The following is a 22378-nucleotide window of genomic DNA, read 5'->3' as shown; positions in this document are numbered from 1 at the left end:
CCAGCCAACTTCTGCTCTATCTCTTTGAGTGTTTCTCTGTTTCTCCTTCTCTGTTTCTCTGTGAGTGCCCCTCTGTTTCTTGTCTCTTTCTAAGTGTCTGTATCTCTCTGAGTCTCTCTTCTCTCTCTGCATCTGTAAGTCTCTCCCCAACTCCTGTTTCTCAGCTCCACGCTTGTCTCTGCCTGTCTGAAGAAGTGTCCATGCAGGAACTTGAATGCCAAACTGGGAGCTTAGACTTTACCCTGAAAGCAGCCAGCCTTGAGAAGCTGAGACAAAGTTTAAGCAGGGGACTAGCATCACAGATTTGCACTTTAGAAAAATCTGGGGTTCTGGAAGGAGGCTGGAGCAGTGACCAGGCAAAGGAGGGAGATGGCATGGGGAGGGGATGAGGGCCTCCCTGGGACATAGCCATCAGAACCCCTGATTGGGAGAGGGCTTGGGAGGGAGGGGAGAAACAATGCCAAGGCTTCTCAGGGAAGCCAGTTACCCAGGAAAGGTGTCAAATTTCCTCAGTTCCTGTCTTCCTCCCTCACTGCCCCCTCTGACGTCACATTTTCCAGTCTGGTTAGAGGGGTGAGGGCCTCCCATCAATGGCAGGAAGTACCCTTCAGCCCCCTGCCACCTGGGCTGGACCACCCAGCTCCAGAACCCTCAAACCCCAACCCCACATCACTAGCCCTCCCTACTCCTGACCCTCTTCTATTCACTGCAGGCAAAGGAGGAGATGGAAAGAAGAATGATTCCAGAAAGGCGGGTTTTAAATGTGTGCATTTAAGTCCTGAGGGGAGACAGAAAAAGATCAATGGGGTTGAGAGACAGAGGGACCGAAATGGAAGGGATGTAGTGAGCAGAGACAGAGAGGTGGGGAGGGAGACAGGAAGAGACGAGAATTGTGGGTCTGAGGCAGTACAATGGGAAGGCAGATGGGGAAAAAACCCAGGGAGGGAAAGAGATGGAAACAGATAAGGAGATAGGGAGAGAGACAGAAACACTTAAAGACAGGTGGGGAGGGACTGAGACATCAGAAGAGACTTGGGGGGATTCCCTGGGGTCCAGTGGTTAGGACTCCTTGCTTTCACCTCTGAAGGTGCAGGTTCAACCCCTGGTCAGAGAACTAAGATCCCACAAGCTGTGAGGTGTGGCAAAAAAAAAAAAAAGTTACTGCAGTCAGGCCTGGTACAACAGAGACCCAGGGCCAGGGACGTCAACCCAGGGCAGAGAGACATGGAGAGACAGATACATACAGACAGGAGAGAGGCCAGCTTCAGGGAGAGGAGGCTCTAGGCCTGGTGGGGCACAGCAGGTGGAGACTCCTTTCAGACCCCTGGGTTAGATGGATGGAGGGACTGGTGATGCCCGAGGGCTCTGTGGTTCAACCAGCGCTGGGTCCAATCCCAGGAGCCCCAGGACCACCCACTGTGTGACCTAGTAAGTTGCTCTTCCCGTTGAGGCCCAGTTTCCCTCGTGTAACAATGAAGGGCAGTGCCCACACCCCCCACTCCTCCCACCCCCAGAATGGCAAGTGGTTAGTGATTGAACTGGGTGAATATTGGAAATGGCCCATATTAAAGAGGTTATTTTTGTTTTTGTTTTTGTGGTACGCGGGCCTCTCACTGTTGTGGCCTCTCCCGTTGCGGAGCACAGGCTCCGGACGCGCAGGCTCAGCGGCCATGGCTCACAGGCCCAGCCGCTCCGCGCCATGTGGGATCTTCCCGGACCGGGGCACAAACCCGTGTCCCCTGCATCGGCAGGTGGACTCTCAACCACTGCGCCACCAGGGAAGCCCTAAAGAGGTTATTTTTAATGGTAAATATTTACTTATCAATATTGTAGGATGGGTACAAGCACAGGCTCTGAACCCAAGCTACCAGGGTTTAGGGTTGCCAGATTTAGGAAATAAAAATACAGGGCACCTAGTTAAATTTGAACTTAAGACAAACAACAAATAATTTTTTAGTATAAGTGTGTCCCAAATATTGCACGTGTGCATGTACATGTCGCAAGTATACATGGTTTGTTTTTTTACTGAATCATTGGAAACAAGTTACAGACACAACACTTCACCCCTAAATATCTCAGTGTTCCTTATAGAGGTAGCTTTCATATCATAGTACCATCATCACATCTAAGAAAATGACTAATTCTATATCTCATATTCAGTTCATATTCAAATTTCCCCATTTGTCCTAAACTGTTATTAGCAGGGAAGGGCATGGATTCTGGAGATGAAGAAAAGTGGAAGGAATTCCTCCTCAATTTCCCCTTTCATAAAATCGGGATAAGACTAGTACCTACCTGGTAAGCGGATTAAACAAAGGCCCAGGGCACAGCCGGTGGCATGTAATGAGCCCCCAATAAATGTTAGCTATTATTATCACTGTTGTTATTGTTCATACTGTTGTTGCTACTGTCCTCGGAAGCAGCCCCAGGACTTCCCCTCAAAGCCCTCAGAAGGGGAGAAGTGGGCCTGGTGGAGGATCCCAGGTCAACCTACCCCCACTGGCCCCCTGTGGACTGTGACGTCTGCCCACCAGGGGTCTGGCCGGAAATCCCCCTTCCTGTTGCAGATAAGCCTGGCGCAGCCCAGCTGACCCCAGGCTCTCCTCCCCCACCACCTCCCGTGTCACAGGATCAAGTCCCCAAGCCCCCCCCCCCCACACCCCAGTCACCCCGGAAACACCCCTCCTCACCCGGGTCTCTCCCAGCCTGCTGTTTCCCAAGCTCCTGTTCAAGTCCAAGCAACCCCTGCGGCAGGACAGCCAAAGCTACCGTGGAGGCGGATGGCCATCTCTGGGGGCAGAGGGGAGTGGGGCAGGGGTGACACAGCTCGGCCCCGCCTCAGCCCCTGCAACTCGACCCCCGCTGCGACCCCCAGCTCTGACGTCTTGGAAAATTCCCTCCTGCCCAGGCCCCCGGGGGGAGGGGGTGCATGGTATGAAATGGGGCTAAGACCCCCGGCTGAGGGCAGAGGGACCTGCCAGAGGTGAGCTGTGAACTGGGGACTGGAAGTCTGGGTGTCTGGGGGCCTGGATTCCTGGGTCTGGGTGTCTGGGGGCCCTTAACTCCTGGTCTGAGAGAAAAGGACACTGGAGGCCAACAATCCAGGGTCCTGGGGAAGGAGGGAGCAGAGGCCCGGACTCCTCTGTCTGAGTGAAGCAAGGGGTGGGGCTCAGACTCCAGGGTCCCTAAGCTCACCCTGGGCCCTTTTTTTTTTCTGACCCAGAATATTCACAGCGAGCAGCCATGGATTTGTGGAACTGGGATGAAGCATCAGCACAGGAAGTGCCCCTGGGGAGCAGGCTGTCAGGTCTGGGTAGGCTGCTGGGGCTGAGACAATGTGTGTGGGGAGGGTGCTCAGGTGGGCGCCTCCACTGACCCTGACGGGGCTCTAACCTTCTTGCCTGCAGAAGGAGCTGAACTCGACTTCTATTTCCCTGAACTGGCACTCCAAGGGGACACGCTGACAGCGGAGACAGGTTGGAAAAGTGTCTGTGGGCTGGGACCCCTGAGCGCTGGGGAAGGTGAGACGCTGGCTTCTAAGTCTAAGGGAGGAAGGGGGCGTGCCTGGACTCCTGGGGTTGAGCGGGGAGAGGGGTGTGGGCTTGAACTCCAGAGGTTGAAGGAGGAGGGGCCCAGACAGCCTCCTGAGTCCCAGGTCTGAGTGAGTAGGGGCCGGGGGTAATAACTCTCAGTCCCTGACAAATAAAGACCACTGGGTTGAGTGGCTGAGGGGAGTCTCTAGTCATTGTGCACACCATCCCCTAAACTCTGCTACGTCCTATCCCTCTCAGGGCTCCCACAGCCGGACTGGGGCTCCGCATTACCGTACCCAGAAGCTCCATGGGGGGCGGGTGAGTGTGTGCGGAGAGGTGGGGGGAGGAGGGGACTGGGGTCCTCCATTGTGACTAGAGGTTTAGACTCCCCGATCTTTGAGGGGGAACGGGGATAGGACGGGGGACGCCTGTGCCCTTAAGGTGGCATGACCGAGATCCTGGAGCGTGGGGCCCCAGGCGCCAGGGCTGCGAGCTTCGACCCCTAGAACCCCCGAGGGGGCCAGGGATCGGGACACCTGGGCTCCTCTCACTTGGGGTCCGTTCGTCCTCACAGAACCCGCCCCTCAGGCTCTTCCGTGGTCGGGAGACTGGACAGACTTGCCGTGCACCGGCTCGGTCCCTTGGAGCCGCGTCTCCCAGGCCCTGGGTCCCGCCCTCTGGGCTGGCTCTGAAGGGGCAGCCGCCCAGAACTGCGCCACCTCCGCGGAAAGTGCCAACTCGTGGTCGGGCGCCCAGGTCGCCGCCAGCTCCACCAGCTGGGACTATTCTGTTGGCCCGGACGGCGCCACCTATTGGGGCAAGAGCCTCGGCGGGGAGCCGCCCGCCGACTCTACCATTTCGTGGGGCGGGCCTGCGGGATCGGACTATACCATCTCCTGGGACTCGGGGCTGCATACGGACTGCACCACCTCTTCGAAGGAGTACCAGACTTCAGATCTCACCACTTCTTCCGAACCGAGCCAGCAGTCGGACCGCGCAACCTTGGCTTGTTACCCCAAAGCTAACCACCGAGGTGAGGTCCGAGACACTTTGTCCCAAGGGAGCGAAGCCGGAGTCTAGTGAGGCGGGGCCTAGGCGCCAAGGGGGCGGGACCGGGAAACTGGTGGGGCTCGAGAGAGGAGGGGGCGGTGGCCCTCCTGTTGGGTCCCCAGGGAGGAGAGGACTAAGACACGGGTAGTCTTCCCGAGAGCAAGGGAGGAGGACCTAGGCTCCTGCATTAGGCAAGAGGAAAGAGATGAGGATGTGGATCCCTGGGTCTCCAAGATGGGGCAGCCAAACTCCTAAATCTCCAAGATGGGGGCCCCGATGCCTGGGTCCCCAAGGCCAACTCTTAGGTCCCTTAGACGGAGGAATCCGGACTCGGTCCCCGAGGAGGAGGGGATCCGGATTCCTGGGTCATCGAAGCGACATGATTTGGGGCCAGGAAACCTGAGTATTCACTTGCCTCCACCCCGCAGGTCCCATTCAGCTGTGGCAGTTCCTCCTGGAGCTACTCCACGACGGGGCGCGTAGCAGCTGCATCCGCTGGACGGGCAATAGCCGCGAGTTCCAACTCTGCGACCCCAAAGAGGTGGGGCAGCCTCCCAGACCCGCTTAGTCCCGCCTGGGTCTCCCTGTGTTCAGTTTAGCCCCACCAGCAGCACTTCGCCTAGTGCTAGGCCCCGCCCTCAGCCTCGCCCTCAACTCCGCCCCGCTCCGCCGGGCCTAACCTCCACGCTGACAGACCAGAACTCCAACCCCGCCCCACCCATCTATTGTCAAGCCCCTCCCACTCCTCACCTCTCCCGCCCCCTCAGACTAAGCCCGGCCTCCGCCCTAGGTGGCGCGGCTATGGGGCGAGCGCAAGAGGAAGCCCGGCATGAATTACGAGAAGCTGAGTCGAGGTCTGCGCTACTACTACCGCCGCGACATCGTGCGCAAGAGCGGGGGGCGCAAGTACACGTACCGCTTCGGGGGCCGCGTGCCTGGCCTAGTCTATCCCGACTGCGTGGAGAGCGGACAGGGAGCAACGACTCAATAAAAATACACGGTCAAGCATCGTTGTGCGTGCTGTTTGCATCCTTCCCACGGATACTAACTACGTCTGCTAGGGAGCCTGTGTGCACCAGCACACCCACATCGCCTCCACAGCCCCGTGTGATCCCGAAACACACAGGGGGACCTACCGTGTGCTCACTGTGTCGTGGGACACGCAGAGGAATCAGACAGTCCCCACTGGGCCTGCCTACCGTGTGCCTGCCCTGTACTGGGACTTGCACAAGAATCAGACCCAATCACTAACTTTCGAGTTTATTTACTGTCCCCACCTTGAAGAGAGGACTCAGACTCCAAAAAGGGCTTACTGTGTGACCTCCCAGTGCTAGGAACCATCAAGGAATTAGACCTAGTGCTTATGCCCCAAAACCATCTACTCTGTTTCCCCACTCCAAGCTGGGGGCCATAGAACTCAGACCCCAAGGAGAGCCTACCCTGTTCTAGGAACTACTGAGCCTCTGAAGAGAGCCTACTGAGTGGTCCCCTTATGGGCCATGCTGGGAACTCAGCAGTGACCAAGACGACCCTGGACCTTGCCCATAGGAAGCTCACAGTCCAGTGGGGAGACAGACCCATCACCAGCCAGGGACAGCCCAGAGTGGTCAGGGCTGGGATGGGGAAACTCTAGGGGGTAGAGGGGGACCAAAAAGAGGGATCTGCCCTAGCCTGAGGTGGGGGCAGGGGGGTGGTCAGGGAAAATTTCCTGGAGAAGAGAATAGCTGATTTGAAAAGTCAGGTAGGCAAAGAATGTCCCAGTCAGAGAAATAGAGTAATCGAAGGCCTGGAGGTAGATCTCACAGCACTGTTCAATGAACTAAAATATCAGCATGGCTGGAGAGGGGACCACGGCTCAGTCCACAAAGCTCCAGTTGGAACTGCCTATGTGGGCCATGGTAAGGGGCCTCGACTTTGTCCTGAGGGCACAGGGGAGCCAGGGAGGGGGTTAAGCAGGGAAGGGCTTTGGGCTTCGGGAAGATCTCATTGAAGGGGGTGGGTGCAGGCATGTAAACAGGCAGTTCCACAAATAATTACAACGCTGATGAACACAGAATGCATAAGTGGCCCCCAACCCAGTTAGGCCTGGACGCTGCACTCAGCACAGTATGTGAGAAGCTTTGGAGGCCAGGCTGAGGGGAGGGGCAAAAGCAGGTCTCTTTCCCAGCTTCCTCTTCCAGTGCCCGGAAGCCCCCTTTATTCACACAAGAAATTCACGCATTCCACAAATATTTATAGAGTACCTATACTATGTGCCAGAAACTGTTTTAAGTGCTAGAGAAACAATGGTGAATGAGACAAAACTTGCTCCTTTATGATGCTTCTATCATATATTGAGGGAGACAAAAAAAGATAAACAATAAAAGGAAGGATACAGTATGTCAGAAGATAAGTGCTTTGGGGAAATAAAGTAGGGAAGAAACTGACAAGACAGCAATTTTAAATATTTGGACTGAGAAGGACTCATTGATAGGGTGACATTTTAACAAAGACCTGCAGGACATGATGGAGGGAGCCAACTGCAAGAAGAGCATTCCAGGCCAAAGGGACAGCAAGTGCAAAGGCCCTTACGGGGAAGCCAGCCTGCACGTTTAAGGAACTGCTAAGGAGGCCAGTGTGCCTGGAACCGCAGCAGTTAAGAGAAGGAGATAAGAGTATAAAAGGGGGCCAAACCGTGTAGGTCATTTGCAAGGATTTTGTCAGGGTAAGCATTCAATAAATAATTCTTGCACGAATAAGAGCATTTCCGCTAGGATATTTTTCCCATGCCCACTCTCCAACCAGCCCCAAGACCCAGACTCCTTTCTCCTGGTAAAGACAGAGAGGTGACCATGCTGCGCCCACAGCTCGCACAGCCATAGCTCCGTGCGGTTCCAAGTGACACGCAAGCTTGCGATTGGGTCGGGATTGAGGATGAACAGGCATTCAGCCCAATAGGAAGGTTGGACTTCGCTCGCATGGGCGTGGCCTGAACCGCTCCAGGGACGGCGCTCTAGCCGTGCGGAAGGCTGCCCAGTGCGCTGCCTCGTCCCGCTTCCGGCCGGTCTTCGTTCCGCTTCCGGTCCGACGCTGGCGTCATTGCTAAGGGTCACATTGAGCTTCGAGGGGCTTCAGGAGCATCTTTAGGTGAGTGTGGGGGCTTCGGGGGCCCTGGAACCCCAGCCTGGGGGACTGTGGAGCCCGACCCTTGCTTCCCGGAGAACGAGATAAGGTTTCCGGCCGGCGGCGGCCGACCTCCAGGAGCCCTGGGGTCCTGTTCAGTTAGTAATCGTAGCTGACGATTATTTAGTTCTTCGATGCCAGGAACATTCCAAGCGATTTATATTGCTTCATGTAATCCTCCCTCCAGCCCTATGAGATAGGGCCTGCGATTATCCCTTTTTGACTGGCAGGCAACTGAGGATCAGATATTATGCAGTTTAGCCAGCGACCAGGACTGCAGTGCTCTTAGTCACCAGGCCGCAGGCGTCCCTCCCCTCACGACCCCCGACCCCCCAGGCTTGCCTAGGCCGCAGCCTGGCTTCCTGGTGTCTGGCCCCTCCTCTCCCTTGGACGTTGGAGGGGCTGCAGCGTCATCCGCAGTCCACCCTCCCTCCCGAAAGCGGGTGGAGATCGCTTCCAAAACAACTCTTCCGACCGCGTCTGTGTCCCAGCGGCTGGTGTTCACATCACCCCGCTCCCGGAAAGACTCTCCTCCGGTGCCCCAGATCCTTACCGCTACCCTGGGTCGCTTGAATTTATTACTGGTCTGCTTACTTCTGTGTAATCCCACGACTCCTCGAATAATCTGATAGAGGCAGTTTCTCTCGGATTCTCTGATGAAAACAGTGTGTCACCACATAAGAGAGATTACAGCACAGGTTTTTAACCCTGGGTCCACAGAATCTGTAGAATTCAAGGGGTGCTAGTACTTGAATGGGGGGAAATTTACATCTGTATTTCTGCTAGTTTCTAATTAAAATGTAGCATTTCCTTCAGTTAAGAATGGAGGCAATAGCCCTAGTAGTATTGGCATCATCTGTGACTTTGTCAGCAATCAAATCATAGGTCATCTTACAGATCATTATGGTTGCAGATTTCACAACATATCATTTTCAGGCATGATTATTTTGAAATTGTGAAAGTTAATAAATCCTCAGCTACAAGTAACTGGTTTTCTTTGTGATCCTATGCAATTTTTAAATGCATTCTTAAGTTTTTATTTATTTATTTTCTTTTTGGCTGCGTCGGGTCTTAGTTGCGGCACACGGGATCTTCGTTGAGGTGCGCAGGCTTCTCTCTAGTTGTGGCGTGCTGGCTTAGTTGCCCCCGGGGCAGGTGGGATCTTAGTTCCCCGACCAGGGATCGAACCCCCGTCCCCTGCATTGGAAGACGGATTCTTAACCACTGGACCACCAGGGAAGTCCCCTTTAAATGCATTTAAACATATTCTGAGAAAGGACTCATTAGACCCCTGAGGAGTTCATGGCGTCAGTAGACCTTAAGAACCTCTGCAGTGTAGGTTAAGTTAGTGATAGAGTGCAGCTCCACCACATGTGTGCTGAATGACCTTGGGAAGTCGCTTAAACACCCTGTCTCTTGTCTGTGAAGCAGTGATAGTAATAGTTTCTGCCTTGTAGAGTGACTGTAGGAATAAAGCTTCCTTGCTTATAGTAAGCACTCAGTGAATGTCAGCTGGTGTTATGTTGGGACAAATAAAGCCTGATTTTACCAAGGAGTTGACTCCCCCAGACACCCTGCTGTGACTTCCACCCTTAATGTGTTCTTGCCCTGCCTTCGCCTCTGTGTGTACTGAGCGGGAGGGGCGTTGGCTTGTGGCTCACCGGGCCTGGGTGGACTGACAGCCCCTTGCCAGCCCCAGAACCCCTGCCAGCACCCATTCTCTGCCTCCAGGAGTCAGCACTATGGCAGAGGACATCAAGACCAAAATCAAGAACTACCAGACTGCTCCTTTTGACAGCCGCTTCCCCAACCAGAACCAGACGAGGAACTGCTGGCAGAACTACCTGGGTGAGCAGGACATGGGGGGGCAGGGGGCGCGGGGTGCAGTGTTGACCTTCCCCTGGTCGCACACCTCAAGTCGCTTGCCTCTTGGCTCCTCGCAGGGGACCTATGCATCCCAGGCCTCTTCTCTTTTATTCTAATCATCTGACCTCGCAGGGTCTGTGTCCCTCATCACCACCTGTGCTTAAGATCTGGCCCAGGGTCACAAACTTTGGTTCCCACAGTGATTTTTTTTTTCCCCCAAGATGTGTGTGTGTGTGTGTATTTATGGAATGTGACATACGTACAGGAAGTACATAAAACATAATGTACAGCTAAATGAATAATTCTAAAGTGCATCCCCCGTGTAACTATAATCTGGATACAAAACTAGATACTGCCAGCCCTCTGGGCTCCCATGCCTACTGCACGCCCTGTCTTGAAAACAACACTCTACTCTCCCCAGAAGAGATGTAACCCCGCAGACTTAGGGCAGTCACACTTTGGTTTTATCACCGCTGTGAGGTTTGCCTTTTTGTGATCTTTATAAATACTGTACGTGTTGTCTTATGTTTGGATGTCTTCATTCAACAGTTTTGAAGATTCATCCATGCTGTGGCATGTGTTTTGCTCATTTTTATTGCTGTACAGTTTTCCACATTTTATTCATGGACACTTGCTTGGTTTCCAGTTTGGGGCCCTTATGAATGGTGCTGCTATAAACATGCTTATAAATGTAATTTGATGTCCATGTGAATGCTTTTCTCTCTAGGGAGTGTGCCCAGGAGTGTAATACTTGGAGTAATTTTTGAATTAATTTCCTACTATTAAAAACCAGATTATCCCCCTCCTGTCTTCCTCTCCAGGATGCCAGCATCTTAGCATCGAGACCACTGTCCCCTTCCCCTGCCCTGGTTCTGGACTTCCATAATCCCCACACACACCTCTCAGGTTGCCTTATCTTTCCTGACCCCAGAATTTTCAAGTAGAACTGTCATTCTTTAGGGGTTGCAAAATCAGCTTAGCGAGGTGTGTCTAGCCCTTATGAGTACTACACTTGTAAGGGTATGCTTTCTTTGTGAAACTTGGGAGTAGGGGGGATTTGTGTAACTGGTTGTGAAGTAAAAATGATTTCTGTGAATTTTGATCAAAAATGTGTTCCAGCCCTTGGTCTGGGCTGACCCTGATCCCCATTCTTCACAGACTTCCACCGCTGTGAGAAGGCAATGACTGCTAAAGGGGGTGACGTCTCCGTGTGTGAATGGTACCGGCGTGTGTACAAGTCCCTCTGCCCCATATCCTGGGTATGTGCCTCCTCCTGGGGCCCTTGGGGTGCTGGGGTGGGGGTGGGGTCCTAGCAGAGGGGCGTGTGATGACTTCATGGGAGCTCATCTGTGAGAGGCAAAGGGAGGACAAGGCATCACACTGGGCATGGATGTGGCCTTTTCTTCTTCCGAGAATCACCTCCCTTTCCTCCTTTCGCCGGTTCTCTCAACCAGCCAGGCTCTCAGCCAAGGCAACCAGATCTGTCTCACCCAGACACTCTACAAGTAAATGCCCTGTCCCTGTGGAGCTCACCATCTTTTGGAATCCTGTCCTTTTTTCATATGAGCATTTCCAAATATACATAAAAGTAGAATAATTCAGTGACGCCCCAAATGTACCCATCACCCAAACTGAATAGTTTCAAGATTTCTCCACATTTCCTCCATGTCCTTTTCTTTTTCCTCTTTCCTTTGCTGAAGTATTTTGAAGCAAATCCCAGACATGTCATTTCACCCCTACCTACTTCCGCATGCATTTCTAAAAAACAGGGATGCAATAAGGCAGTCCTTTTAGGCCTGATCTGACCAGACCCGTTGTTACTATTTAATTTTCTGCCATACCCTCTTTTTTTAAATAAAATATTACTTTATTGCATCAAGTCAAAGACCCCATCGACTACAAGAAACACTGAGAGATGTTTAAATCTTTTTTTTTAATGCCAGAAATGGATGTAACAAGCATGCTATTTTCAGAGATGTTAAAATGAAAAAAATCATGTCTTAAAATCAAAATATGATATTATTACAAAACTAATAGTGCTCATTTAAAAAAATAAAACAGTACAGTACAGCACAGAGCAGTACAGTAAAATGAAAAGCAGACGTCACCTTTCGCTCCCCAGTCCCCCTCCCCTGAGGTAACTACTGTTAACCGATTCATCTTTCTCTATATACATTTATCATATGTAAGCCTGTGGAACTTTCTGTGTATGCATGGGTCATACTATATAGTCTGTTCTGTGACTTGCTTTGACTTATCAGTGTGTCTTGAGCCTTTTTTATGACAGTGCGTATAGATCTACCTCATTCATTTTTGTTGTTTTCTTTTCTTTTTAAAAATTTTTTGGCTGTGCTGCACAGCATGTGAGATCTTAGTTCCCCAACCAGGGATCGAACCTGTGCTCCCTGCAGTGGAAGCGCGGAGTCTCAACCACTGGACCGCCAGGGAAGTCCTTACCTTACAAATGCTTTATTTAACTGGTCCCCTTTGATGGAGATTGTGTTCTAGTTTGGATGTACATCTTTGGGGCTTGTTTCTTGAGAACAGATTGCCTTAATGCACTCTTCCTCAGCTTGCTTGGTTTGCCTCCCACCTCTGTGGCCACACTCTCAAGTGTCTGAGTACCCTCTCCCCTCCCAGGATTTCTCCTTGTCCCTGAGTGACCTTGGGTGCCATGACATCATGATTCCCTAATATCCGCCCTCCAGCCTCAGGGCCTGCATTAGGTGAGTGCTGGACAGGGTGCTAGGAAACATGCTTCCAGTCCCGGTGCTGCCCCACACCCCAGCCTTTGGGACCTGGGCCTGCCCTTACCTGGGGAGCGTTAGATTCTGTGGTTCCTCCCCTCGGGTGCCTGCTGTCACTGCCTTCTGAGGGCTGGATGTGAACACACCCTTTATACCCAGCAGCCCTGGCTTCTTTATTCCAGAAATTTGGTGAAGTAAAAATAAGTGTTTTGTTATTGCTATCGTTCGTTTTTGTTTTTTTATAAGCAATATAACAACTTCACAGAAACTTAAGAAATAGAGGAAGGGGCAAAAAATTGTTTCTCATCCTCCTGACCTGGCTGATAATACTGTAACATCTTCCAGGTGTTTCCTGTGTATTTTTAAAAATTAGTCTCTAATCCCAGTATGTGTATTTGGGGAGGAGTGGGGCTGGGAGTCCAGCACTTATCCTATATGAGCATTTAAAACATTTTTTCCAATCATCTTTTCTTTTTCTTTCTTTTTTTTTTTTCCCACATCGCGAGGCTTTCAGGATCTCAGTTCCCTGACCAGGGATTGAACCCGGGCCACAGCAGTGAAAGCTCTGAATCCTAACCCCTAGGCCACCAAGGAACTCCCTTTTATTTTCCCATTTTAAAAAATCTTTAGTTTCTTCATAAAAAATACAGTAAATCTTCAAAGTGAAACTTTTATAATGTAAAAAGTGAAAAACTCCTAAGTCACCCCCTTCTGAGTCCAACGTTAACTTCCCTTAGAAATTTGGTATAAATCTTCCACTTCCTTTTCTGTGTGCTAATGTGTGAGTAGGTGTTGGTGTATGTTTATATACTTTTTTCTTTTTAATTTATTTTATTTTATTTATTTATCTTTGGCTGCATTGGGTCTTCGTTGCTGCACGTGGGCTTTCTCTAGTTGCAGCGAGCAGGGGCTGCTCTTCGTTGTGATGCACGGGCTTCTCATTGCGGTGGTTTCCCTTGTTGCGGAGCATGAGCTCTAGGCACACAGACTCAGTAGTTGCGGCTCACGGGCTCTAGAGCACAGGCTCAGTAGTTGTGGCGCATGGGCTTAGTTGCTCCGCGGCATGTGGGATCTTCCCGGACCAGGGATCAAACCCATGTCCCCTGCATTGGCAGGCGGATTCTTAACCACTGCGCCACCAGGGAAGTCCCTATGTACTTTTTAAATATAGATATGGATCATACTGTAGATACTGTTTATCCTTGGCTTTTTTACTTGCATTGTTTACCTATTTTCATGTCAGTACAACCTGCTCAATTATTGGGTAGCCATTGTCTTTAATAGTTAAAAAATAGTCCCTTCCCCTTTAGCTGGACTCAGTCTTTTTTCACTATTTTAAATGATACTGCAGTGTACAATTCCACTGCAGGAAATGTTTTGCCTTCTATTTGAATGGTTTCCTTGGTTTCCTTTCCATGAAGTGGGATTATTGGACAAAGACGAATTTGCCAGAGGATCAGACCAGCCTGATCCTTTAACTTAAAAGGGATGGGGAGTGGAAGATAGTACTAAGTGTTGATGGTTCTATAGATTGGTCCAATCACTTTTTTAAAAATTTATTTATTATTTATTTTTGGTTGCATTGGGTCTTTGTTGCTGTGCACGGGCTTTCTCTAGTTGCGGCAAGCAGGGGCTACTCTTCGTTGCAGCACGTGGGCTTCTCATTGTGGTGGCTTCTCTTATTGTGGAGCACGGGCTCTAGGTGCACGGGCTTCAGTAGTTGTGGCATGTGGGCTCAGTAGTTGTGGCTGGCGCACTCCAGAGCGCAGGCTCAGTAGTTGTGGCGCATGGGCTTTGCTGCTCGCGCGGCATGTGGGATCTTCCTGGACCAGGGCTCGAACCTGTATCCCCTGCATTGGCAGGCGGGTTCTTAACCACTGCGCCACCAGGGAAGCCCAGGTCCAATCACTGTTAAGGTCAATCCTGAGACAGGATCTTTCAAAATGAAAAAAATCATACTCTAGATGTGGCAGTTGCACATCTACACATCCTATAAAAATGTTAGTGTACAAGGACAACCATTGCAGAGTTGTTTGTAATGGGGAACGTTCAGAAACAAGTTATAAATGATGGTATATTCATCTTGATCTATGTGACAGAATACAGAAAGAGCTCTAAGACTCATGGAAAAAGCAAGTTGCAGGACAATCTGTATAGTATGGGGGGGAAAAGTCTGTATAGTATGGCCCAATTTAAGTAAAGAGTATTTGTGATGTGTGGTGTATGTGTGTAAATAAAGTAGGCACTTGCTATGGGCCGGCTACTTTGTAAGTGCTTTATGTCATATAAGGGCAAACATGCTTAAAAAAAAAAAAAAAGATAGGTACTATTATCAGTATCCGCATTTTACAAAATTGGAAACTGAGGCCCTGAAAGGTTGAGTAATTTGCATGAGGAAATTACAGCTGGGAAGCGATGGAGCAGGGATTCAGTTTGTCTTCCTTATCCATGCATTTATCCATTGCCTCTAATGTATAGCATGTAAATGTGCATGTGTGTGTATATATAAAAATAAATGTGCTCTGACTGCCTGTAAGAGGGTCCACAAGTTGCAGAGTGTTACTTCGGGAGAGTGTTAACAGTTCGATATGGGCCTGTCCATCGTTTTGTATATGTACGCATACATCTGTGAGCAATAGTAGGATCACACTCTGTAGCCGGTTTGGACCTTTTTGCACTTGACTGTGCATTTGATCGTTAGAGATGCATTCCTGCTGGAGCATAGATAGCCTCATTTTTATTCACAGCTGCCCAGTATTCCTTCTTTCTTCTGTTCTGACAGACATCATTGAGGGTTGACTCTGGGGTTCCTGAAGCAGGCCCTGGTCACACTTTTGAAGGTCTTTACACACATCTCCCCACAGACAGCTCTGCAGTGAGTCTGCCTGTTATTATTCCTCCACCACCACCCCACCCCTCACCCCACCCCTTGTTCTCTCAGTGGGTCAGTTCATGTCAGCTCATTCAGGACAGTGATTCTTGTCCTTCTGGGTCACTACTGGTTCCCCGGCTCCTGGAACAGTTGCCAGTACTGGCACATAGCAGGTCCTGGGGTTACTTGTTGACTGAACAGGTAGGCAAAGTGGGGAAGACAAAGAAGTTCACCCATCTGGTTTCCCTGTGGAGGAAGGGAGTAACACTGGCTGTCTTTCCACAGGTGTCAACCTGGGACGACCGCCGGGCAGAAGGCACGTTTCCTGGGAAGATCTGAACTGGCTCCGCCCCACCTTCTCTGTCCTCCGTCCTTCTCCCCAGGGTGGTGAAGGGGGACCTGGGTACATAGTGATCCCCACCCTGGGGTCCTGAATCATGGCTTAACTAATAATAAATACTCGTTGGAAGAGTGTAAGGCTGTGTATATGTAAAAGAGCTGGATGATGGGGCCAGAAGCTGGGGCGGAATTAGTACCTTGACCAGTAAGAGAGACTGAATTCAGGGTGTTTTTTTTTTTTCTTTTTTTAAATTTTTCTTTTCATAAACTTTGACCACCTCTTCTTTACCAGACAGTAGAGTGAGTGATTATACAAAATAGCCTCATGTTCCTGTATGTGCTAAAATTTATCTGTATGTTCTCCTTTATTATCTGTATAATTTTTAAAAACTTATGTTTTGAACCACATGAAAATAGTATAATAAAAACTCCTATGTACTCATCACCTAGCTTCAACAATTATCAACAAGTGAACACCCCTCTCCCTCTAGGTTATTTTATTTTATTTTATTTTTACTTATTTATTTGGCCACGCCACGTGGCTTGTGGGATCTTAGCTCCCCAACCAGGGATTGAACCCGAGCCCTTGGCAGTGAAAGTGCTGAGTCCTAACCACTGGACCACCGAGGAATTACCCCTCTAGGTAATTTTAAAGCAAATACTGGAGATCATATTTTATCCAGAAATGAGTAAGTATATGTATCTCTTCAAGATACAGGTTTACTTTTAAACATAATCATATAATTACATCTAAAAGTTAATACATTCTTAATATCATCTAATAAGCAGTCTTCTGTGCAATGTGTAATTTCTCCGTATTTTCTAGGCCTCCTCTTAATCATGTTGATCATGGTGACAATTGGAAGTCATTTAAGTAGGCCAAGTTAAGAAATGTTCTTTCTTGATGTCCCCAAAGGAATTGCCACACAATAACAGTACAAAATATCATCCACCGCAAACTTGTCAACAGGGAACTCCTGACACAGTGTGACCAGCTAGAGTACCATGTTGTGGCCAAATTGGTGTTTCCTCAAGACCACTCAGATGGTTGTGTAACAAACTTATCTGAAGTATGTTCAAAAGAGCAGAGAGATGATTTTTGTATTGAGGGAAAATGGGCCTAGGGAGGGCTCTTCTGAAATGGCCGCCCATGAGGAGGGGCGCTGTAAAAAGGAGCCTAGTGCATGCTTAGGAGCTTTGAGGGACTGTAGAAGCTTCTGGCATGTGTCAGGAATAGGAAAGAAACATGGTGAAAATTTCAAATGAAACAGGAAGTCCAGTGAAAAGATATAGGACTTCCTTTGACCCCTGTCACCCAGTCCTGCCCAGAGGCTGCCACCATTAGCAGTTACAGAGATAGCCTGTACATCTAGAAGCATTTATCTTGTCTATTTGATTTGATAAGGATTTGATATGGTTCTCCCATTTCCTCTTTGCTCTCCTACTGCTCGCTTGCTCATGCAGTTCCTCCCACACTGACCTCTTCATTGTGACAGGAACCCTGTGAGCCAATGAGAAGGTCAACGCACCAGGCTCGCTCCAGCCTCAAGGCCTGTGCAACTGGTGCTTGCTCTGTCTGCGAGGCTTACCCACACAGCTCACTCCCTCCTTCGTTCAGCTCTTCCCCAAATACAACTTAGTGTGCCCTTCCCTGGCCACTTGACCTACCAATTCGACTCCACACACACACTTTGCAGCCCTCACCCCTTTGGTTTCTTAAGTATTTACACTAATATTCCTGTATTTTATTTATTCATCCTTGATAATTGTCCCCCCACCACTAGAATGTAATTTCTGTGAGGACAGGGATTTAAAAATATATATATATATGTATGTGTGTATATATATATATATATATATTCCCTCTTTTATCATTTTATTATGAAAATTTTCAAGCATACAGAAAAAGTGGACAAATAGTACAATAATTGCCCTTATACCCACCACCTAGTTTTAACAGTTGTTACTATTATGTCATATCTACTTTGTATACGTGTACATGTAATTTTTTCCCGAATCATTTAAAAGTGCTTTCCAAACATGCTGACAACTTCACTCATAAGTACTTAAGCATGTATCTTTCAAAAATGCCATGTTTCTTCACTACAGTTGTCACTCCTAAGAAAAACTAACACGGATTGCCTAACATCTCATATTCATATTTCTCAAATCATACCCCAAAATCTTTTTTCTGTTGTTTTTTTTAAATTTAGTTTATTTTTTATTTATTTATTTTTGGCTGTGTTGGGTCTTCGTTGCTGCACGCAGGCTTTCTCTAGTTACGGTGAGCGGGGACTACTCTTCATTGTGGTGCGCAGGCTTCTCATTGCAGTGGCTTCTCTTGTTGCGGAGCACGGGCTCTAGGCGCGTGGGCTTCAGTAGTTGTGGGTCGCGGGCCCTAGAGTGCAGGCTCAGTAGTTGTGGTGCAGGGGCTTAGTTGCTCTGTGACATGTGGAATCTTCCCAGGCCAGGGATCAAACCCTTGTCCCCTGCATTGGCAGGCGGATTCTTAACCACTGCGTCACCAGGGAAGTCCTGTTGTTTATTTTTTATACCAGGATCCAATCAAGGTTCACCTTCTGCATTTGATCTCTAGGTCTAGTAGTTTTTCAGTTCTAGAATAGCCCCACCCCCACCCCACCCACTCTTATAAGAGTGGAATTTTTTAAGAGGCCAGGCCAGCTGTCTTGTAAAATGTTCCCCATTCTGGATCTGTCCAATTGTTTCCTCATGGTGTCATTTATCTTCTTCCACCCTCTGTAGTTCTTATAAACTGGAAGTTGGCTCTAAAGGCTTCATTAGATGCAGATTAAGTATTTTTTGCAAGAATCCTTCCTGTGTGTATCTTCCTTATTGCTTCCCATCAGGAGGTACCTGATGCCAGGTTGCCCCAGAGGAGGGGCCACTAGCCGTGTCCTCTGGAAATATCTGGCAGATGACCTGTGGGATGATACTGTGGGGAATGGTTCCACCACGACAACCTTGCACATCTCCACATGAGCCACATAAGCAGTACTTAGTTGTGGTCTGACCCGAACCACAACAGAACTCCTGGTGATTCCTCCTGAAACAAAAGGAGATAAGCAGTCTTGCAAAGAGCTGCCATGAGGCATTTTTTCTCACCCGCCTCCTCTTGCAGAGACTGCTTCAACACCATTCCTCACCCAGCTCCCTTGTTTCAGTTGATTACAGGACTTTCCACCTCACTCCTCCTTAGGGTATAGCTGCAGGCTGTAAAACTACTCTGAAGCTACCCCACTGGATACCTTACCTGCCTTATCACAGATCTTCCAGCAACTCAATAAGCCATGTGTGATTATGACCCCTATTTTGTAAGTGAGGAAACTGGGGCTTCTATTCCCCTGCCAGTCCATGTGGCTGTGGGTTTCCCTTTAGTGTATCTGTATAGGAGAGGGTTCAGTGCAGAAAACAGAAACCTTTCAAAGCATATTAAGTAGAAAGGGATTTAATAGGAGAAATTTGGTACAATAAATCCACGTGATGATATGAATTTGGATATAGTATACCCTCATCATGTTCAACTCAGCATAACCCCACATAGAACATACCTCAACATAATAAAGGCCATATATGGCAAGCCCATAGTTAACGTCATACTGAATGATGAAAGGTTGAAAGCTTTTCCTCTAAGATCAGAAACAAGACAAGGGTGCTCACTCTCACCACTTCTATTAACATAGTACTGAAAGTCCCAGTCAAAGCAATTACGCGAGAAAAAGAAAGAAAAGTCATTCAAATCAGAAAGGAAGAAGTAAAATTGTCTCTGTTTGAACGTGATATGATCTTGTATGTAGAAAATCCTAAAGACTCCACCAAAAAAGTGTTAGAACTGATAAACAAATTCAGTAAAGTTGCTAACTTAAAATCACTTACATATACTATCCTTGTACACCCCCATTTTATATTTTTGATGTCACAACATCTCTATATTGTGTGTCCATTAACAAATTATTTTAGCTATTGTTAATTTTGATACTTTTGTCCTTTAATCTTCATATTAGAGTTAAGTGATTAACACACCACTATATTATAGTATTAGAGTATTTGAATTTGACTATATACTTACCTTTACCAGTGTGTTTTATATTTTCATCTTTTTATGTTACTAGTTAGCATCCTTTCATTTCAGCTTGTAGAACTCCTTTCAGCATTTCTTGTAAGGAAGTTCTAGTGATGACAAATTCCCTCACCTTTTGTTTGTTTGAAAAGTCTTTATCTCTCCTTCATTTCTAAAGGACAACTTTTCCAGGTAAGTATTCTTGGTTGGCAGTTTTCTCTTTCAGCACTTTGAATGTATTATCTTACTCTCCCCTGGCCTGTAAGGTTTCTGCTGAGAAATCCACTGATAGCCTTATGAGAGTTTCTTTGTAGGTAAGGATATTTTTTCTTGCTGCTTTTAACATCCTGCCTTTGTTTTTCATTTTAGACAGTTTTATTGTGTCTGGGAGACGTTTTGTGTGTGTGTGTGTGTGTGTGTGTATGTGAGAGTGTGTGTTTTAGTTGAAATTTTGGGGGAGGGACGTCCCTGGTGGCGCAGTGATTAAGAATCTGCCTGCTAATGCAGGGGACACAGGTTCGATCCCTGGTCCTGGAAAATCCCACATGCCACGGAGCAACTAAGCCTGTGCACCACAACTACTGAAGCCCGCGTGCCTAGAGCCTGTGCTCTGCAACTAGAGAAGCCACCGCAATGAGAAGCCCGCGCACTGCAACGAAGAGTAGCCCCCACTCGCCGCAACTAGAGAAAGCTGAGCACAGCAACGAAGACCCAACGCAGCCAAAAAGATTAAAAAAATAAACTGTACTGGAATAAAGTATTTTTTAAAAATTGGGGGGAAGCTTATGAGATTAATGAATTTGAATGTCCAAATTGTTCTTCAGATTTGCGAAGTTCTCAGCCATTTTTTCTTTTAATAAGCTTTCTCCCCCTTTCTCTGTCCCTTCTCCTTCTGGGACTCCAATAATGCATAATTTATTTCTCTTAATGGTATCCGATAGTTCACACAGGCTTTCTTCACTCGTTTTCATTCATTTTTCTTCGTTCTGTCTGGAAATTTCAATTGAACTTTCTTCTACTTCACAGATTCTTTCTTCTACTTGATCAAAGCTATGTTGATGCCTTCTACTCCATTATTCAGTTTATTCATTGTAGTCTTCAGCTCCAGAACTGTTTGGTTCTCTTTTATAATTTCTGTGTCTCTGTTAAACTTCTCATTTTCTGTATTGTTTTCTTGATTTCATTGAATTGTCTTTTCTTGTAGCTCAAGAAAAGCTTCCCTAAAACAATTATTTAAAATTCCACATCAGGAACACCACAGATCTCCATTTCACTGGGGTTGGTTACTGGAAAATTACTGTGTTCCTTTGGTGGTGTCATGTTTCCTTGATTTTTCATGTTCCTTGAAGTCTTGCATTGCTTCCTTCGCTTTTGAAGAATTGGTCACCTCCTTCAGTCTTACTGACTGGCTTCAGATGAGCAATACCTTCCATCAGCCCTGGTAGGGATTCTGAGGCTTTCTCAGGACTTTTCTATGGATACCCCTGCTCCATCATTTCTTGTTCCCGCTTGAGGGGGAATTCTTAAGACTGTATGCCTTCTATCAACGCTGCAAAGCCAGACTGAAAGCTGACAACCTCCTGTTTGCTTTCCCTAGGACTGTGCTGAATGCCCAAGTTCATGTGCTTTCTCCTAATCCCCCAGAGATGGCTGACTTTCTGCATGCGCTCAGTAGCCATCTGCAGAGGCTCACTCTCACAGCCCTCAAGAGTGTGCACAGGGAGCTGGTCGTGAGGTGGGAATGTGTGTGGATGAGGCACGCAGAGCACTGGAGGTGCTGTGGGCCAGCTGTGGGGGAACCACAGGCGAGGCACCCCCAGTGGCTCATGCGCAGTCTTCCCACTGTCTGTGATGTGGTTACTAGGATCCGAGTCCCTTTGATGCTTTCTGAGAGCCCTGGCTGCTATTCTCCCTGCCACTCCCTGCTCCACCACCCGCCCCCAGTTATGCAAAACTCAGTATTCCTTTTCAGAGCATCGAACCTTGGATTTTTTATTTCCCCCAGCAGTGTGCTGGATACCCAGACTTCTCATCTGTGAGTGATTTTCAAAATCACTTTTGGGGGACGATGGTAGAAAAACTCCTATTTCACCATTTTGATAACATCACTCTCTCAACTTTTACAAAGGTACAAAAATATGCAGGAAAAATCAGTCATTTCCCCACCTTCTCCTCTAGCCACAACGAGGTGACTGCTATCACTGGTTTCTTGTGTGTCCTTCCAAAGATAGTTTATGCATTTGCAAGCAGATCCTCCCTCCTATCTGCCTACCCAACATAGTAGCCTGCTGTTCCTGGTGTTCTGAACCTTGCTTTTCTCCATTAATAATAGTGTCTGGAAATCATTCCTTGTCAATCTGATATTCTTGAACTTTTTCAAATTGTACAAGTAATGCATGAATATGTTTTCTTCTTTTTTCTTTTTCTTTTCTTTCTTTTTTTTTGACCACACCATGTGGCTTGTGGGATCTTAGTTCCCCGACCAGGGATTAAACCCAGACCCTTGGCAGTGAAAGCGAGGAGTCCTAACTACTGGACTGCCAGGGAATTCCCTGAATACGTTTTCTTGGCTTAAAAAAAAGGAAAATATTCCAGCAGAGTCAGTATCACCCAGAGAGGCCATATGGTGTAGTGTAGTGGTTAAGGGGGTGGGCACTAGAGCTAGGCTGTCTCAGTTCAAATGCAGGCTCTACCACTTACTAGCTCTGAGGCCTTGGGCAAATTACTTGAC

General features: G+C 48.3%; 2 protein-coding genes across 6 annotated transcripts; both read left to right on the top strand.

Moving 5' to 3' along the window:
* Positions 1–442: 442 nt before the first annotated feature.
* On the top strand, positions 443–5593 carry ETV2 (ETS variant transcription factor 2). 5 transcript variants are annotated; one of them, XM_067720262.1, is made up of 7 exons: positions 443–1806; positions 3224–3307; positions 3408–3521; positions 3792–3851; positions 4108–4566; positions 5012–5124; positions 5374–5593. In XM_067720262.1, the coding sequence occupies exons 1-7, from the start codon at positions 1473–1475 to the stop codon at positions 5572–5574; spliced, it is 1365 nt and encodes a 454-aa protein (XP_067576363.1). In that variant the 5' UTR covers positions 443–1472; the 3' UTR covers positions 5575–5593. The 5 variants fall into 5 exon arrangements, with proteins under 5 accessions (XP_067576363.1, XP_067576362.1, XP_067576364.1 ...); XM_067720261.1 differs by having other exon boundaries at positions 3224–3313; XM_067720264.1 differs by lacking the exon at positions 443–1806 and adding an exon at positions 2217–2298 and having other exon boundaries at positions 3224–3313.
* A 1958-nt stretch (positions 5594–7551) lies between these two features.
* On the top strand, positions 7552–15707 carry COX6B1 (cytochrome c oxidase subunit 6B1). Its single transcript, XM_067720378.1, has 4 exons — positions 7552–7709; positions 9477–9593; positions 10770–10870; positions 15516–15707. The coding sequence occupies exons 2-4, from the start codon at positions 9488–9490 to the stop codon at positions 15567–15569; spliced, it is 261 nt and encodes an 86-aa protein (XP_067576479.1). The 5' UTR covers positions 7552–7709; positions 9477–9487; the 3' UTR covers positions 15570–15707.
* The last annotated feature ends 6671 nt before the right edge of the window (positions 15708–22378 follow it).

The sequence above is a fragment of the Pseudorca crassidens genome, chromosome 20 (assembly GCF_039906515.1).
Source record: "Pseudorca crassidens isolate mPseCra1 chromosome 20, mPseCra1.hap1, whole genome shotgun sequence".
NCBI classification, from domain to species: domain Eukaryota; kingdom Metazoa; phylum Chordata; class Mammalia; order Artiodactyla; family Delphinidae; genus Pseudorca; species Pseudorca crassidens.
This window is presented reverse-complemented; position numbering and strand designations above follow the sequence as displayed.

Coding starts and splice junctions, on each gene's coding strand:
- COX6B1 (XM_067720378.1), top strand. CDS start 9,488: ATGGCAGAGGACATCAAGACCAAAATCAAGAACTACCAGACTGCTCCT. Junction 9,594..10,769: donor CTGCTGGCAGAACTACCTGG/GTGAGCAGGACA, acceptor CATTCTTCACAG/ACTTCCACCGCTGTGAGAAG. Junction 10,871..15,515: donor CCCTCTGCCCCATATCCTGG/GTATGTGCCTCC, acceptor GTCTTTCCACAG/GTGTCAACCTGGGACGACCG.
- ETV2 (XM_067720261.1), top strand. CDS start 1,473: ATGAAGGGCAGTGCCCACACCCCCCACTCCTCCCACCCCCAGAATGGC. Junction 3,522..3,791: donor ACCCCTGAGCGCTGGGGAAG/GTGAGACGCTGG, acceptor TATCCCTCTCAG/GGCTCCCACAGCCGGACTGG. Junction 4,567..5,011: donor CCCCAAAGCTAACCACCGAG/GTGAGGTCCGAG, acceptor TCCACCCCGCAG/GTCCCATTCAGCTGTGGCAG.